General features: G+C 33.8%; 1 protein-coding gene across 4 annotated transcripts in view; it reads left to right on the top strand.

Annotated features, from left to right (window-relative positions):
* LOC128995206 (BSD domain-containing protein 1-like) overlaps positions 1-17,775 on the top strand; it is a 30,289-nt gene extending 12,514 nt beyond the window's left edge. Inside the window, exons 4-9 of one of the 4 annotated variants that reach the window (XR_008490960.1) lie at positions 4,004-4,159; positions 4,895-5,083; positions 6,182-6,308; positions 11,781-12,005; positions 12,906-13,011; positions 15,215-17,775. Coding sequence is in view for 3 of the 4 variants with exons in the window: in XM_054420141.1 (XP_054276116.1) it covers positions 4,004-4,159; positions 4,895-5,083; positions 6,182-6,308; positions 11,781-12,005; positions 15,215-15,282 (765 nt within the window). In the remaining variant the exon portion in view is untranslated. The remainder of the gene's footprint in view (positions 1-4,003; positions 4,160-4,894; positions 5,084-6,181; positions 6,309-11,780; positions 12,006-12,905; positions 13,012-15,214) is intronic. The other 3 variants (XM_054420143.1, XM_054420142.1, XM_054420141.1) reach the window with 3 other exon arrangements.
* Positions 17,776-18,364: the final 589 nt, after the last annotated feature.

Here is an 18,364-nt window from a genome sequence, read left to right as displayed (position 1 = left end):
AACTAGTACATTCTGTACTACGTTAACCTTTTATGACACAAATGTTATTATAAATTCAGTCTACTTACAGTATCCAAAGTCAATCGTTTAGAACTCATGTCATTGCAAAACATATAACAAAATTGTCCTAAAAACAAATTGGCATTGGCAAATTGGCAAATTAGGCCTATTAGGCGAACTCTTCATCAGTTGCATTCTAGACATTTGTTTATTCAAATCAGTAGAGACACCATTTACAAATATTACACATATTTAATATAATGTTTTAGACACCAGATCAGAGTGGAATAGTAATGTCGATTGTATTGCAAATAACAACAGCAGTAAACTTACACATAAGCATTGATCTTAAATGGAGAACGCTCTCTTACTCTTCAGACCATAGCGTATACAAGCCTCGTAAATAATATTGAATATTTAATACTAATTTGGAGTTCAGGAGAGGTGCGAGAAAAAGATTTTGAATGCAACAACAAAATAAACTATGTTTAACAATAATAAACAAAAATAATGAAAAAAATGCAACAATAATAAACTATAAAATAACAATAAATTCACTACATGAGACAATAATATCAATGAATATGTGAAACAATAACAAGAATAATGTAAAAATCTGTGGGAACAGACATGTCTAAGATGGGATGCAAATCCTGGAAATCTACGTCTCTTGGCCGGAGATGCAATCCCTAGGCTGCTCAGCCATTGATCAGACAAGGCCACACTGAAAACCATCACCATGGATTTCAATGACACTGGCCGCGAAAGCCTACACATGAAGGCCACACTGCTTTCATCCACTTATATTGAGTTATTCACGCTAAAATACTAAGTGGAAGTTTATTCGTGTTGTTCCTCTGTCTGATATAACTGTACAATATTCGCAGGTCAAATGCAAAGGCTTAACATTTTCAAGCTATTTAGCATACTGAACATACTGAGTGAAAATTTAGAAACGTACGTTTTCAGGGAAAGCACTTTTAAAATGTTTTTTTCTGTTTTTTGAAACTTTTATTATTTTCTTATTTCATTAACATTTTAAGTTTCATAAAATATCCATGGTAACACAATATCTTTGGTGATTTTTTATTAATAGAACATCTTTGACGGAAAAACACGAAATTTTGTCACGACCATCACCGACATAAAACTGAATATTAAAAATAGTTAATATTATTTTTATAACTATGTTTTGTTATAAATCAATTTACTTTTAGGGCCATCTATACAAATAAAATTAGAGTTTTGTCTGTACATTGCTCAGAATTATAAACTTTTAGGTTATTTTTACGTTTTATACATTAAAGAAACCAAAAAAAGTCTCATCTAAATTTCTGTCTGTCTGTCTTCCTGTCTGTCACGGCCCAAGAGCCATTTTACGCGGCCTTCTCCTGAAAAACGAGAGTACCTATCAAGTTCCAAATCATTTTAATGTATTCACTGGATTGGCGAGATTGTCTTTAGCCATTAAAATATGGCGTCACAAGTTTTTAAATAAAATGACGGACGTTTAAAAACCCAATTTTGTGCGATTTTTTGTAAAGTTTTCTCCCAATGTTTATCACATATTCATCTATAAAATAAGGAACAGCTGTTCGAGTCAAAATTATTTCTTCTAGCTGTTACTGATATGTTTACATTGAATGTTGCTTACAAATACCGCAACCAATTCCAATCACGTTTTGAAAGCAAATCCAAACCAAGTAAGATTAAAAACGTTTTTCCTTACATAACGGATTTAATTAATCGCAAGTGCAATAATTTGTAGGGTAACCGTAAATGAAAATAGAGATTTTATGTGTATAAAATTGTTCTTGAGTTTTCATAACCGGGAAAAAGACCTTGAATCAGTGTTGTATATGGCTGGGAAACTTCATTTTTTAAATGAGCGTTTTCAGTCGAGACTCGGCACACGACCGACGCGCGTCTACATGTCCATATTAAAAATAAAAGTAGGCATACCGTGTATTTATGTTTTATTCGTCATGTGTATAAGTGTACAGTTCGTGTATGTGTTTCAAAAACTCCAAGACGCACCTAATGGGGAAGCTCAAGACCTTATATTAGGACTGATGATGGCGATTTAATTTTGCCGAAATGCATCTCCTGTAATAGGATACATTAGGATCGACCGGCGGGCACAGGTAATTTAACCTTTTATTGATTGTCATACCGATTCGGAACAACAACAAACAACATAAAATGGAGTTATGTATAATAGTTTGGTCAGCATATCTGAAAATATGCAAACCAACTGCTGTTCTTTATATAAGGTTTCAACTGAATACTATAAGATCCCCGTGCATAGAACGGGTACACAGCTAGTTATACAATAAACAGCTCACTAAGCTTTTGGTATATTTGGTCTTTCTAGAAAAAAATAAAAAAGCAAAAAATGGAAAAAGCCAATAAAATCTTTTTAAGTTTGTATAACTTAAAAAAAAAAAACATACCTGAGACCCGAAAAAACGTTATGTTTTTATAGAGGTGTGCTTCTTTTGTGTATAAAACATTGAAATATGATGATATTTTAATTTTTGAAATTTTTATGATAGAAATCATAAACGTGATGGTGAGGGACAAGCGGTACGGTCGTGAATTGTCTGGAATAATCTAAACCTTTCTAAACAATCCTTCAATTATACTGTTAGTTAGGATAAAAATATGTGTTTCAATTGAACTAAACTGTTCAATTTATAATGATATTTAAGTTATTGTCACAACCAAACACAGATTAATCCATAAGGCTGGATTATATAGCCTAGTGGATTAGATAGTGTGGATTGGTCGTGAAAAAACCCGCGATGGTCGTGAAACTTTGGTCGTGACATTACGTGTTATTTGGCTCCGTTCTGGCGGTAGCACTGCACCTCATGTTCGAGGATACAAAGTGGACTTCTAGGTTAATCTAGCAACTGAAATATCTTATAAACGAAAATTAACACCATGTCTACTTCATTAAATAATGACTACGTACGGTCATGGACACACCAAAATTACAAAAAACACAAACTTGCCTATATTAATCTTGTAATTCCTCCTTTAAACTCGAAACGACCAGCACCACAATCCTGAGTACACCCCGAACTAGTCTCTAAAAGCAACTGACTCCATCGACGCTAGGCTTGCCACTGTCGTGCTCCAAAGCTGCAAATTTTTCCCTGATGGTCGTGACGTCAAATCGAGGGACAGACCTATTTAGTCATGGTAGCCAGTTTACAATGAAAAAATATGCTCCTTTTTCGTAAGTTTAATAACTATTGATGTAATAAAAATATGACATTATATATTTCAGAATGAATAATTATTCTAAAACAGCATGAAAGTTGCAAAATGTACCCTAGGGACACGTGATGGTCGTAAGTTTTGAGACTTTAAAAATACAAAAAAAATTCCTAGAACCTATTTAAAGCCAAATAATTGTGTGTAACATGTTGCCCCTGTCCCAAAAAATATTAAAACACATAATGATAAACTACATATTCAGTATCTACGAAGTAAAAAGCCAGGGACATAAAAACGTATGTTTCAAAAATTTCACTCTTATATGTTTTGAATCATTTATTGTAGACTCCTAACCATTCCAGCTTCATATTATAACTAGTTAGTGCCAGCTTAGTGGATGGCTATGAGAAAAATGGATGGAAATTTTAAAATTTAGTATATAAGTTTATGATTACACCAAAATCATAAACAAAACCCTTGTTTGTGAATACATCACAAGAAAAATTGTTTAATTTCCGCATACACTATCCTACATTTCCAATAATATTGCAAAATAAAAAGCTCGGCTAAGCTCCAATCTTGACATAACATTTCTGAACATCTTACTACTTCTTTTCAAAGCAATTACAACTCGACTGGACAAAACAGACATGCAGTGACAAAAAAACTGATATAAGATCAATATCTCAGTCTGCCGGATTACTGAAAGGTTTAGACTAGCAAACAGCTGGATTATAGAAACTTAACTTTTTTTATTTTAAACAATGTGTTGTTGCAGTTGGACAAGCCAGAGTCTACAGCTAACACCGTGAAGCGCTCTGTGTCCTCATTCTTCGACCAGGTTGGCACCGCTCTGAGTCCTCCACCTGAGGACGGTGATGAAGAGGCCATCATCATACAAGGCAGTGATCCTGTGTTCCTCAACAGATTGCAGGTTAGACTTGCTATCTTAGTGATCAAGCTCATTTACAGAACAAGTGGAATCAGAAAATTAACATTGACCTCCTCCCTCTAACATCTTTAATTGCTACTCAAGAACGGTAGAAGGTCGCATGCAGCAACCCAACTCACAATTGGGGAGGTTTAATTTCCATATCAGTCATGTAACTGTGAGGCCTTCTTACGAACAACTTACAGATTCCTACTCCTTCACATCCTTGACGATGCCAATACACCATTCACCAATCTCTACTAGATGGCTTCCAGCCTGCACTTTATCTAACAACACTTGTTTTGTACAGTACCGTACTGTCAGCTGTCCATTGTATCTATTATTGTTTATATAATTTGATCTACAACTTACTGCATTTCCTATAGCTTAAACTTTTGTCTGTTCGCTAATATTTTTGTATTTTATGTAGGCTTACTTAATTTGTTAAAAAAAGGATTTCCCGTTAATTTAAATGAAATTAATTGAAAAGAAATCCTTGACTCTTCCTGGAGCTGGAAAAATATTAATAGAGATTATAACCTTTAAATTTACCAGTACATGTGTTTTCAGTAGTGTTTTCAGTCCTTTATCCTATTGAAACTATGATTATCCATTTCCAAGCTGTTTATTACCTCACTCATGTAACTCGGATGGTTACAATTTTGTTCTGGTCCCGTGGTGTTTGAATTAACCAAGTTTTACTGGAATTGTGTTTTAATACTGTTGTTTTTCATATAGACACGACTTTACACATTGGCCAGTGAACCGAGGACCTTCACCGAGGACATCAAGGAAGATCAAATGCCTCAGTTCGAGGCTTGGCTGACTGTCCTCGAGGAAGACAAGATGTCCATGGACAAGATGACCAAGATGTTAGCAGCTTGTCCTCCATTACAAGAGAACTACACCACGCTCGTCCCCACCCAAGTGAGTCTAGTGAACATGAATAAATCAATTTATGTCCAGCCAGTAAAAACATATATTACAGATATTACTATGTTTGGAAATTGACTGGCCGCTTTTACATGTAGTGCGGCCAGTTAGGCATAGTGTAGGCTGTGAAATTAGGCTCCTCACCTTTCCTTATGGCTACATTATTTTCTTACTCCTGTTAAGTAGCCATTCAAAACCAAGTTTGTATTTGGCCTTGCCAACATATTACCTCTACAGTATTGAACCATCAGCCACTTCCCTTATCATGCCAAGCTTTCTTCGGTCTTTCTTCACTTTTCTACTGTGTTTTACTTTTACTTAATCCCACTAACTCCTCCTGGAGTGTAAGGCCCTAATTGTTCTTCTTCTCCGCCTAACCTGATTGGTTGCTACTTTCCTAGTCCATTCCCGTGGCCTTTTTCAACTCTGTGTCTTTCCACGTACGTTTCTTGCTCTTTCTACTCTCCTGATTTCAGCCACCCTGATTCTACTTCAATACCTCCATCTCTCTTCCATTATCTGTTCCATCTCATTAAAACTATATCCTTCTTGTGATTTGGACTAAGATTTAGATTTTTGATTTGCTTTTGATTTAACAATTTATCATTTTTGGCATGTGACATAGGCCACAATAGCCTGGATTTAAACCTCTTGCATCCCATGAGCATGTATACGTGCCCGAGCCCTACATGTTTGCAGCTTTTTAATTTCATTTGTCAAGTCTCACGCTCTTATTAATTTAAAATAAAAATTCGTCAGATTCTGTGGAGGGTTAGCCTATACGAGTCTGTTCTCGACAGTCTTTCAAACTCCTACTTCCATTTATTTTGTAATCGTCATTTTAGGTTTAACTAAACTAATATTAAAATGTATACATCCATTAGAGGAAACCCTTTAACTTTATAGCAACTGTTATTAAATAAACATTTAAACACATTTGGTTTCTCTTTTTCAACTCTTATCTTCCTTGAAACACTCAATTTTTTTTAGTTTGTATTATTTAGGAATTCAATCAAATAAGTTCATAATTGTTGATTGGCTATTTTTTCATATTTCTACATGTCAATAAATTAAACTAAAAATCATGATCAGGTATCACACGCTCAGTTTTGGCATCGTTACCTGTTTCGCAAAGGCCTAATAGAGGATGAAGAGGCAGCTAGGGAGAGGAAAGAAGAACGTGAGAAACAAGTGGCCGACTCATTCCAATGGGACAAAGGTAACGTCCGTAATCAAGTTGACTAAGTTTTTGTATCAGGAGAGTTTTGGTTATATCCAACCAAAATCAACCATGGCAAGAACAGAGGAAAAACAAGAAAACCCTGTTTTAAATATCAAGTTAGAAATCATTGAACTAATGAATAATCCTGTTGTCAACCCTTGAGGCTTGAGGTTTTTTTTTCAATTATTACCACTTTTAACCAACATGTAAAAAAAAATCAGACAAAGTAGAAAAACCATTTCTGTAATAATGTTGTCTCCATTCATACTACTGCTAAGGCATGAGAAGTGGGGAGCGAGCTGGTCTAGTGGCTATAGCACGGGACTCCGGTTCCTGGGGTCCTGGGTTCAAATCCCGCCAAATCACCAATGGATTTTATCTAAGTAATAATGCAATCCCCTAGTAAGAATTGCTTAGTTACTAGCCTGAAGTAATGTGAAAAACAATCCCGGGCTCGTGCCTAGCGTCCTAGGACAAAGAAAAAGGCATGAGAAGTAGAAGATAAGTAAGTAGGTATACATAGTAGATCAACCGTGTGGCGTGAGCAGGCTAAAACAATCAGAAAGTGCAGTCAATTGAAGGTACCTAAAAAGTCCTTGACATTTGGATTTAAAGATAAAACGATCTTCCAAGTACAGACAAAGGCAGCAAAATGAGGTGTCCGGTATGGTCAGTCATCCCTAACAGAAAAAAACATGTTATATCTTATTACTCAATCTTCAGGGGGGGGGGGGTCGCATTCAAATAATAGGGTTTGAAACATAGGGTAATTGAGACTCTTCTGCAGCAAAATAAAATAATGTAGAACTAAGTAGTGTAGCAATACTAAACTAACTAAGGGGTTAGTGATGTAGTACATGACACACAGGATATGGGACTTTTGCTCTATTGGCTGATTGGATACTGTGTTGTTTGGCCCTTTTGATAACATAACCTAACCTAAATTACCTAAATTTCGGTCCAATGCAATGTGTCTGGAGATAGGGGTGTGCGATGCAGCATATTTTTTTTCGATTCGATGTTTCGATGCGATTCAAAGAATTTCTATTTGAATCGATGTGATTCTATTCGATGCAGCACGGCATGATTTTCTTTAAAAATTAAATACAACATTTGTTTCTGTAATGGATCCTTTACCTTAAAAAAGTTAAAGTAAAAAATGTACTAAATAAAATTATGAACAAGAGGATATTTGCTGACCTAACCTCATTAATGGACACTGCTAATTTTATGGTTGGCCTAAGGAAATTCACCCTTCACTAACAATTAGAATAAGCCTATATATCAATAAAGCAATCGCTAAGTTTATTATTATTGACCTGTATTAAATAAAATAGAGTTTATTTTATGATATAGTATTGTTACTTAATTTTCACATTTATATTTGTTGGCTTTCAATTCATTCTTAAATCAGCACGAACCAAAAAGTTGATAATCAGTGTTTACTGTCTATTTGATACATTATTGCATGCTATGAATAAATAGATCTGAAATTAAAAATAAAGATTGAAATTAATAAAAGTGTGTGTAAACTAAAAAGTTCAAAGAGATCAGTGAGGCCTACCAAAAATAATATAGTTTAGTTATTAATTAGAACTTAAATAATATATAATGTCACTTTCTCACTATTTATATCTTCAAAATTTGTTAAACTATAAAAATAAGTCACTAAGTCTAGCTGAAAACACATTAATAAATTACGATATCTTTTCAATACAGAATAATAAAACAAACCACATTTTACAAACATTTTATTTCTTAACTTTTTCCCTTGAACAGGGTGAGGAGGCCAACATTTTTTTAATGACTATCAACAAAAAATAGGTATCAATTATAATTTCATGAAAGCCGCTGATGAGTGAGCTGTGAAGAGCAGACGACAGAATTACGTCCTCAACTCTACTGCGATTGCTAACTGCGGGTGTTTAGTGTGAAGTGAAGCACCCCCTCCCCTGTCTAACGGGACAAGGAAAAGTGAAAGTTTGTCAGAATGGCAGACTTGCCCTTTGTAAAGTCTGGTTCACATACCCTCCCTCGCCCTCAGTCGCTTGCATAATTCTACTAAACAAAAGTTTCTGAGTGTTAATTTTAAAATAAATGTTTGAATTCAATGACTAAAGTATAGATCTGATAAACTTTGCTCTAATTTATAAATGGGCTTATCAGAATTTTATCAGCCATTTGTCAGTTTTTTTTATTTCTTTACTTTTATATGTAAATATATCTTTTAATTTAGCCTTCAAGAAAAGAAAGATTATGTTTTGTTTGGGACTTAAATCTCCTTGATAAAAGAGAAAAAGACTAAACGTTTGATACAATTAATTTCAATAAGATGTGACAATTTTTTCTAAAAAAACAGCCTACAGTGTAAAAGAATCGTGTGCATTGTGCAGCAAAATATGTTTCTTCGGGTGCTTTTAACAAACATTCTACCATAGTTTAATTAGTAACAAATGTGTTTATGTTCCTGATGATACCAAGAACAAGGCTGGCAGAGTGGATTCACTGTGAACCAGCCGGGTACGACACGTAACTACAAACATAGATAAAACATAGCCTACTCCCTTGTGTTGGTTAGTCTATGCTACAACGATCGATTGGAACAATTAATTGATGTTTGGAGCCAAAATATTCATATTGATATATAATCAGAAAAATTGATGTTTTATTAAAATATTATATAAAGCCATATGTCAAGATTTAGTTAACTGACATAATTGAACGTCAAATCTATTATAGGTCTTTGTAAGACAAAAGAAAATCACACCGTTTTAAACTTTAACATAATTTTATACTCTTTATAAATAAACACGTCCTACATAACGGTTCTTGATATTTATCAATGTATCTTATCAACATTCAACACCCTTCCCACAATAATAGACTCACACCCAAAACGACATCAAAGCAATCGTCACTTGCTCCATTGAAACACGAACGTTCATTGGCTGACATGACAGTGCAGCGTGGCCTCTCGACCAATGAGAACTCTTGTTACATACTTTGATTTATCTTAGATAGTCAACATTTACCATTCATTATAATATTACAAAATCGACATGGACTAAGCGTATGGTGTTTTCCAATCAATACTTTATGTTATAGTAGCACTTAAAACTTCACTTAAACTCTTAAACTAGGTAGATAGTACAGATATGATATGGATCTACTTTTTGGTGCAATAGGCAAGTGCAAGCCTAACCCTCTGACTTCGACGACGACGATGTTGTAATTGAATGGAATTTTTCTAATGATGCGTAATGCAGGGACGAAACTGAACATTTAGACAAGTTTAGGTTATTTATTTTGTTCTAAAAATAAAAATAATACATTTAAAGGTCTGACTTATTGATACAGACATTTTTTAGTATAATTTCGTGTTGAGGACACTCGCGCGCCGGTTGTCTGAGACTGAATTCTGCTGACTGTCTGACATCTTGAAATGTAGATTGTATTGTGTTGTGCAATATCATCTGCCTGCAGAGAGAACAGCTGAAGCTAAACTTTAGCTGTTTTGAACTAAATAGTGTGCTAAGTTGGTTACTTAAGTTGTTAGCGTGATTACAAAACTAATAGATATCAAATAAATAAATGTTAAAATAAAATATCTATCCATCCCTGTCGGCTGTCGGTATCGGCGGTATCGGGCGAAATCGACGTTTGGCAATCGATTCTTGATACCGATATTCCTAGTATCGGCAATGTCCGAGTATCGGTGGTAGCGATAATTGACACTTCCCTATCTAAAACTCATTTTGGAGTCCCAAATTAGTTTTAAATATGCATCGGGACGTAATCGTTGCATCGGGACTTAATCGATGAATCGGTCTTTTTCGATGCATCGAGGCCAAATCGATGCATCGTGATTTCGATGCATGCTGAATCGAATCGCGATTCGATGCATCAAATCGAATCAAAATTTCGATGCATCGCACACCCCTACAACCTAACCATAATCAATCTGTAGAGGGTTTTGCAACCAGAAGTTTTACTTTAATCCTAGACTGATTAGAATCGGGCTGTGGAAGTACTGTTGCCGCATGTTACAAAAACATAATCTTTCATTTTATTGCTGCATATGTAGGTGTCGATTTAAGTTAACCTATTTGTGGATCTAAATTTGCGAAATGCCTAAAACATTTATCGATTGTTTTGATCATGTATACAATTGGTATGAAAACTGTCCTTTTTGGTCAAATAACACCAAGTAATATATAAATCAAATTTAAAAATTATAATACTTATCTTTCAAAAATCAAAACATGTTTGTCTCATTAAAGACATAACCTCAACAATAGATGTACAGTACATAATAACTTGACTTACAACCCTCTGTTTCCTCTTAACTTAACTACTTGAAGAGATTACTCGTTTGTTCTGAATAGTTTGACTATCATCTGGTCTACTCCATGGCCCTACACATCCTATTATCCTCATAGCTACACTTACTAAAACAGCTGACTATATAATGTGATGTATAGGCTAATCATCATACAATATGCTCCCTCTAGTTCGGCTACCACGGGACCAGACCACTTGCCGGTCTACCAAATGGCCAGAGTAACCGGATGTATTATGAAAGGTTAAAATACCACTTCTCCTATTAAATTAGCTACAAGCACTTAAAAATGAACAAATATCATTACGTTACAACATTACCAAAATTAAGCTTCTGACATCTCTTTCTAGAATCTTCTTGTTTCTACTTATAGATACGTTTTTGCAACACTGGACTGATTTGACCTTATCAAGACATTCTAGAATGCGTTTTTCACTCATTTAGCAGACATTTTTCTAACAGTAAAACCGCATACAGAACACATGTTTACTCACAACATTTACCCCCCAAAAACAATCTAACACTGTAGGATAAAAAATCATACACATTCCAAATCACAAATCAAAATGTACCGCTTAATACAACTGTTTGTTTACCATAGGTAATATGACACGGTTCACCCATAGAAACACCTGTCAACTAAACTGACATGAATTGCTTACTTCTATAGCATGAAACTAAACATTCAAGTTGAATCGTGTTGAAGGCCATTCGCTTGTGACTTGTCCCTCTGAGACCGGGCTGGAACATTCGGTAGCCGATCCAACTGAAGCCGAACTAGAGGGAGTCTACTGTATTGTGTTGTTGTTGTTCCTAAAGCAAGTCATTGATTGTTTTTATGTGTTGTCATCCAAGCAGTAAGGGTGGTTGGTTAAAAAATTAATTGATGTTTGGATTAGGTATTATTATGGTTGTTAAATGATCCTGACAAATAATTTAGGACTTTTTGGGTCTTACAACAAATTGGGGAAAAATTAATAAAAAATCTAAGGGGCTCAACGTAAGGTTCTCTGTCATCTGCGCCATACACAAGTTTTTTTTTCAAACTGCATGAAATCTAGAGTGGTTTTTGCCGATTGGTCTTTTAACAATACTAATAACTAACAATAACAACCAACTGATTTTTTCAGTGGATAACCTAAGTGATCATATAGAGCTTTCAGAAGAAGAGCAGATCCGAATACTGGCTGAGTACGAGGCAGAACGGAAAATGATGAAGGAGTCCGATAAAAAGAGTGAAGAAAATGGTGTGAACGTGAACAGTGCAGTGCTAATAGAACGTGAAAAGAAAGACATGATTATAGTTTCCACTAGTGCCACCACTTCTTTGTCTACAGGGTCCACTGGAGATAAAGGTAAACCAATATGTTAGTTAGGCTATTTAAAAAAAGTTAATGTGTATCTTATCCTGTTTTGATAACATTTAAATGGTAAAGTAAAATAGTTTTATTCTCTAATGTGGCAGTGTCTGTTTTCGTGTTTTGTTTGTAAATTTACATCAAAATCCAGCACAAGTTTTGCTTAAAATTTGACATCAGAGACTTTTGGGGGGGTAAAACATCTAATGGTGAAAGAACACTGAGGACAACTTGTATTTTGATAAAATAAACCATTTGAAAATATATTTTCAAATCAAAACACTTAAACAAACATTACAACATTACAACATTTTATTAGGATCTGTTGGTATACATATAATTACAACACCATAGTCCGTTCACAAAATCTAGATGATTTGAGGGTAAGTTCCAGCACCACTTTTTCTGCTTAATGTATGGTGCAGCTGATTGACGTTAAATGCAGATCTCAGCTGTCGAGCTTTGTTTACGGTAGGATCAAGACGTGGATGGGATAGATTTCATCCCCTAAACTGCCTAAATTCTGTGAACGGAGTATAATAAAATTTTGGTTTTCATTTTACAAATACATCCACTCCAATATTCAACTGTAGTTTTAGAAAAAATTTTATTTTCTCAATCTTCTGTGTTCAGTTGTCAATTGGTTTTATAGTTTTTTTACGTTAACATAAACACGTTAACGTTAGCGTTAGTTAATAATGTTAGTTTTACGTTAACATTTAGCTAATTAGCTAGCAAGTGTAGGAATATGAATACAATACTGATGATAATATTGAAACCACTTTGATATTAAGTCTAAGAGCTTGCTTTCCTTCAGGGGCAAATATGGGTTATTCTTTAGTTATTTACCATAATCTGCAGTCCTTTATAGTTACGGTTGTTTGGTAATGTGTGTAGACTAGTAGACTACCCAGCATGATTTATCCCTTTGAGATCCAAACACCAAAATACATGTATTGGACGCAAGAGTAACAGAACACAACTTCCACCTACAACTATCTATGTGAGTATAAATTAACAAAAACATCTGAGAGCTTCCTTCTTTGACATTTGCTACTACAGTCTGGGATTTAAGTTTAGATCTACTACGCTTGGGCTTTGGTCTGACCAGTATTGGGATTGGTGTAGTGTGACAAATTCATACAGAATATTCAGTCAAATTTAAAAAATGGTATCAGTATCTAGAATTGAGAATCCATTTTTCAGGTATTGGTATCAAGAATTGATCAATTTTTGTATCCATGCTTCTCTAATAACTAGGGGTCTGCAGTACAGATATTTTAAGGTCGGTACGGTACAATATTTTGTACCTTGGTTCTCGGTACAAAATCGGTACGGTACACGGCTACCTTTTTTTATGCTGTTTTCTTCTCAGGATTGTAAATTATTATTTTAAATTTTCAAACATTGACATTTCCATGAAAATGGATAGTATCCTGCATTCATGGTTTTCTAACAACAATTACAGTACTACTTATTATTCCAAACCGAGTGAAATGCTGTACCAAACCGACTCTATTAATAACTACTTTGAGCTATAGATATTGCTGGGTGGAAGTTGATGGGATGAGTGGATGATTAAATTTAATCCTGCTTCTTATTTGGAGATATAGCCACTGGATTGTTATTGAACATAGTTAAATCTAAGGCGCTTGCTTAACTTATGACCCAATTTGTTTTATAGTGGATACCTAGATTTCTACGTTGAAACGTTTTTGTCAGTCTTTTGTCTCATAGGCTAGCTATACTTTTAGTTTTCCATCTCTTACTTGAGATATTGATATACCATGTTGAGATACAATATCTCAAGTAAGAGATGAGCCAAATGAACAGACGATAACGTTTTGACGTAGAAACCTAGGTCTCCACTATAAAACAAATTAGATCGTAAGGTAAGCCTTAGATTTAACTGCTTCTAATTGGTGACCATATCCAACATGCTCGTACAACTTATGCTAGTTTAAACTGGAGGATTTGTTGTGAAATAATAAGATGATAAGCTCAATTGTAAACAATAACTTATCATACAAACACTTTAGCCATGGTAGAATGTGAAATAAAGTGCTGGTATCTAAATTTTTAAGCTAAATAAATCTATTCCTCCTGAAAAAATATATTATTTTGATCACCAAATATTTACATGTACATACCTTTTATTTTATTTATCATACTTACTTACTCTTACTCCCATGGCCATTTGTACCCCAAGTGGTACTTGGCCTCACCAACACAATGTCTCCACGTCGCCCTGTCTCTTGCGGTGTCTTCATTAACTTCCATCCTGGCCATATCTTTCTTTACTTCTTCCGTCCAGCGTTTACTCGGTCTCCCTCGTGGTCTCCTCCCCAGTGGGTCATTTTTCCATATTTGATAAAGTGTGCTAGTTTCCTCTCTTCTAATGATGTGGCCCGTCAGCGAAGCCTCCTGCTTTTAGGATCTGCAAATTATATCTGGCTCCTTGAACAGGTCTCTTAGTTTAGCACCATAACCATAATTTTTATTTATTATTTAATTGTATTCTTGGTCTACGATGCACCAATTTCAATGAAACATTGTCATTTCAAGATAATAAAATGATGTGACATTAATTTATTATAAACCTAGACACCTATTTCACCCTTTTATCTACTAAAATCATATTTAACTTTACATGATAACATTACATTTTATTTTACAAAGCAGGTGTGACTAGTTATTTAACTGTATAAGATTCATTATAGAAAAAAGCTCGAGGCTCAAGCTTTTCTTCATAAGCTGGAAAGAAAACAGATTTTTTCACGGGTGTCTTTTGTAAAACTTGGTGTACAGTAACAGCCCTATCACAAGTAAATAGCTCTTTAATTCGTATTAGTATTTTATTTTCCACATGGAGGATCAGAGAATACAAAATGTTGATTATCAAAAGAAGACTTTTGTCAGTAACAAATCTACACAAGTCATTTCACTTCTTTTTTAACTTTTCCTCCACTCACATTCAGCTCAAATACACACCTAGCATTGCTGTCTTAAAAACAAAGATAAGAAAGATATTCATTCACCTGAAGACAACAGTGTCTCATCTAATGGGGCACTCCTGGGGGCAGCAGCAGTATTTAGCCGGGATGAAAATGTGTTTACCTCATCAGCTGATCCTCTGCACTGTTCTCAATCATCACAGGTCGCTTGTACATTCTAGTACTGTAATGATAATGTATTTCATGTTCCAGAAAGTAACGATGACGACTGGGAGCGAGAGTTTGACCTGGACGAGACAGAAGCGTCGAGTCCCAAGTGACCCTAAGTCACATCATCTCCAGTGTAGTGTCAACATTCGTGTCAAGTAATGTGGCTATTGTCCAGCTACAAATGTGATCCCTGTATTGTTATTTCATTTTCTTTTGTTGTTTGCATATAGTTTACTGTGTTTTTATTAGTTTATTATGACTGTTACGGTGTGTACATATTTTATATAGTAGGCTTAAGTGTTAAGTAGTGAGATGAACATCAAATATACGGTAACATAGTTGAGGAAAATAATATTAAAATTTTATCGGGTGGACCAATCTTTCTTGGTATTAAACAATGGCGTTTAACTCAAATGTGAATAAATGTTGTCAATTTTAGATTTCACTTTTATATTAAACCTTAACTTGTGTCTGCCCTTAATATTATCAATGGTTGTGATGGGTAAGGTTCAACAATATAAGGCCAAAATTTGTTGTAAATAAAATGTGAGTTTTCTGCTTTTGAAATGGAACTAAACTACACCAAGCCATGGCTCAGTCTCCAGGTACTTGAACTTAATGTTTTAATATATAAATTTTATCCACCTAACCTAATATACATTTTTACAGTGGTTAGTTTAGAGGTTAATCCCTCCAAGTCACCAATGGATAATTTCTAAGTGATAATGTTGCAACCCCCCCTAGGTCTAGTCTGAAGTAATGTGAAAAACAATTTCGAGCTCGTGCCTAGCATCCTAGGAAAAAAATGTATATATACATTTTTACAAAATATTTTGGTAAAAAAATTTAAATGAGTCTATTCTATTTAAAATCTTTTGTTTGTTAGCTGATATTAGCTAAAAGATATAGTGTGGCAAATAATTGTTAACTTATTAAACAAAACTTATTAATTTCAATTCTTTTTGTTATTTTACAATTAAGTTGATCTTTAAACAAAACTCCACTGCCATATTTGATGTTCATTTCATGATTTTGTTTAGTTTTTGAAAATATTGTAGTATTTTTATATGCAGTATCGTATTCTCACTTTAAATTAAGAGTAACTTATATTACTTAATCTATATACATACATTATACAATAAATTTTACACATCTCAATTTGTTGTATTTTAAATTTTAATCTAAAAAAGCTAAAGATATTTACAGTAATTTATTTTTTCTCATGTTATGAATATTCATACTTTGGTGCTACAGACAGCTGATGGCTTATTTGAAATATTTGTAAATAATATAGATTTCCATCTCTAAAAATTGCATTGTATTTCCAGTTTGAATTTTTTACTACAATTTTGTTTTATATTTATGACACAGCCAATTCTAATCTGCAATGAACAGATTTTCAAAGTTTAGTATTTTTTAATATAGCGAGCATAATTTTTGGGACTTTTTCTTATGTGTTGTGAACAAAATTCTCTTTATTGCATAATTATTTATTACAATCATAAAACTTGTAGGCTGTGGATGAAAAAAATAATTTTGGCTGATTTGATGGTAGTTAATTATTTTGAGTGTCAAAACATACATTTGGAACAAAGGGCCTATTTAGTTGTTGGAGTTGCTGTTTGAAATGAAACTTTGGTTTAAAATTTTCTAAAATTGTAATGCAATGTATTTTTTTTTTGTCTTTCATAACACTTCAAATGCCATACAAAGTTCAATTTATTATAGAGTTAAATATAATAAATTCTGTCCTGATAGTTAATTTTTAAATTGGCTTTTGTTGAATGATGTAAAGTAAAATATTTTTTCCTACAGTTACTTAACAATGTACATGTTCTCTCACTGATTTGAGAAAGTAAAGTGGCCAATTCGCTCATCAGTGTCTCACTCCAATTACTTTGTCTCACTCCAGATTTGCAACGTGAAGGCACGAAATAGTGAGCGTGTAACATGCAGACAAGGTCGTATGCGCGCGAAATACGTTGGCAGCACTGGCTGTAAATCAGCTGGTCAGCTGTTGTACTGTTGTATCATTAAATGTCATATTAAAAGTTCACTTCTGTGCAAAAATATGTTACATTTCTTTACCAATTTATTTGTTTTATGGTAACGGTAGGAAAAATATAATGTGCAACACGAGTGCAAAGTGCAATTGCCCCACTTGAGAAACCATTCCTCACTCGCATACGGCTTGTGAGTAAGTATTTCTCTTGAGTGAGTCAATTGCTCACTTTGCTCACTAGTTGCACAAATAACTATTGTGCATTTCTACTTAGAATGTTCTAGGTAAGTCTGAGTAATTGAATGTTTTATTACTTTAAGATTAGTTTCAGATAGAGAGTCAGGGTTTTTTTGTTGTTGTTATCTGGAGTTGAAAGTTTGTCTATCTTGAGTTTGTTGACTATCTATAGTGTATTTTTTACAATCTGTAAAACCACAATCTTAAGGTAATTTAAACCTATTATTTTGTATCATGTTGCAATTGTTTACTGCTTCCTTTTTACAACTATATTATTTTGAATCACCGTGTACATGTTAAAAGCACACTAACTATAAGACACTTTTATATTGGTTATTGAAAATGAGATACTGAAATATTACAATTTATGTATAAAGTGACTTTTATTTGCAAGTCCTTAGTCCTTTTAGTGATGTATCTGGTCAGATTCCATCAAGAATTCAGAAAAAAATATAATTACTCCTATTTGAGTATTTGTTTTATTCTCAATTAGAAAATTGTTTCAGTAAAAATGTTTGGAATCAACTAAAAACTGGAGAGTTTTAAAACCCCTCATGTTAATGAATGCATACTAGAAAACAATCAATAAAATTTAATTGCAATTAACTTTTATAATTTGTACCATGATAAATTAAAACTTTTATAATTAAAAAAAGCTCAGTCCGTAAAGAACTTCTTAATAGCTTATTGAAGTTTTACCATGAATAATTAATTGTGATACAATAATTTGTATTTTGATGTTCAAACAGAGGTTTGGTTGATTTGGAACAGGCAGTAATTCAATAAAGTTTAGTTTGATCAGAAAAACACTCTAGGCTATAATTTGAAGGGAGGGAATCCTGCGCTGTCGTGCCAGAAAACTATACATCTTGTCAGCACAGTAGTGTGTCTTAAATAATGTCATTGATGACGCAAGAATCATAACCAAAATGCAAACAAGAATAAGAGATTTT

Source organism: Macrosteles quadrilineatus, unplaced genomic scaffold (assembly GCF_028750875.1).
Source record: "Macrosteles quadrilineatus isolate MER2022 unplaced genomic scaffold, UCM_ALF_1.0 Scaffold_5__1_contigs__length_97177068, whole genome shotgun sequence".
In the NCBI taxonomy this organism is placed as follows: domain Eukaryota; kingdom Metazoa; phylum Arthropoda; class Insecta; order Hemiptera; family Cicadellidae; genus Macrosteles; species Macrosteles quadrilineatus.
Note: the sequence above shows the minus strand (reverse complement) of the source record. Positions and strands in the feature narration are given on the sequence as shown.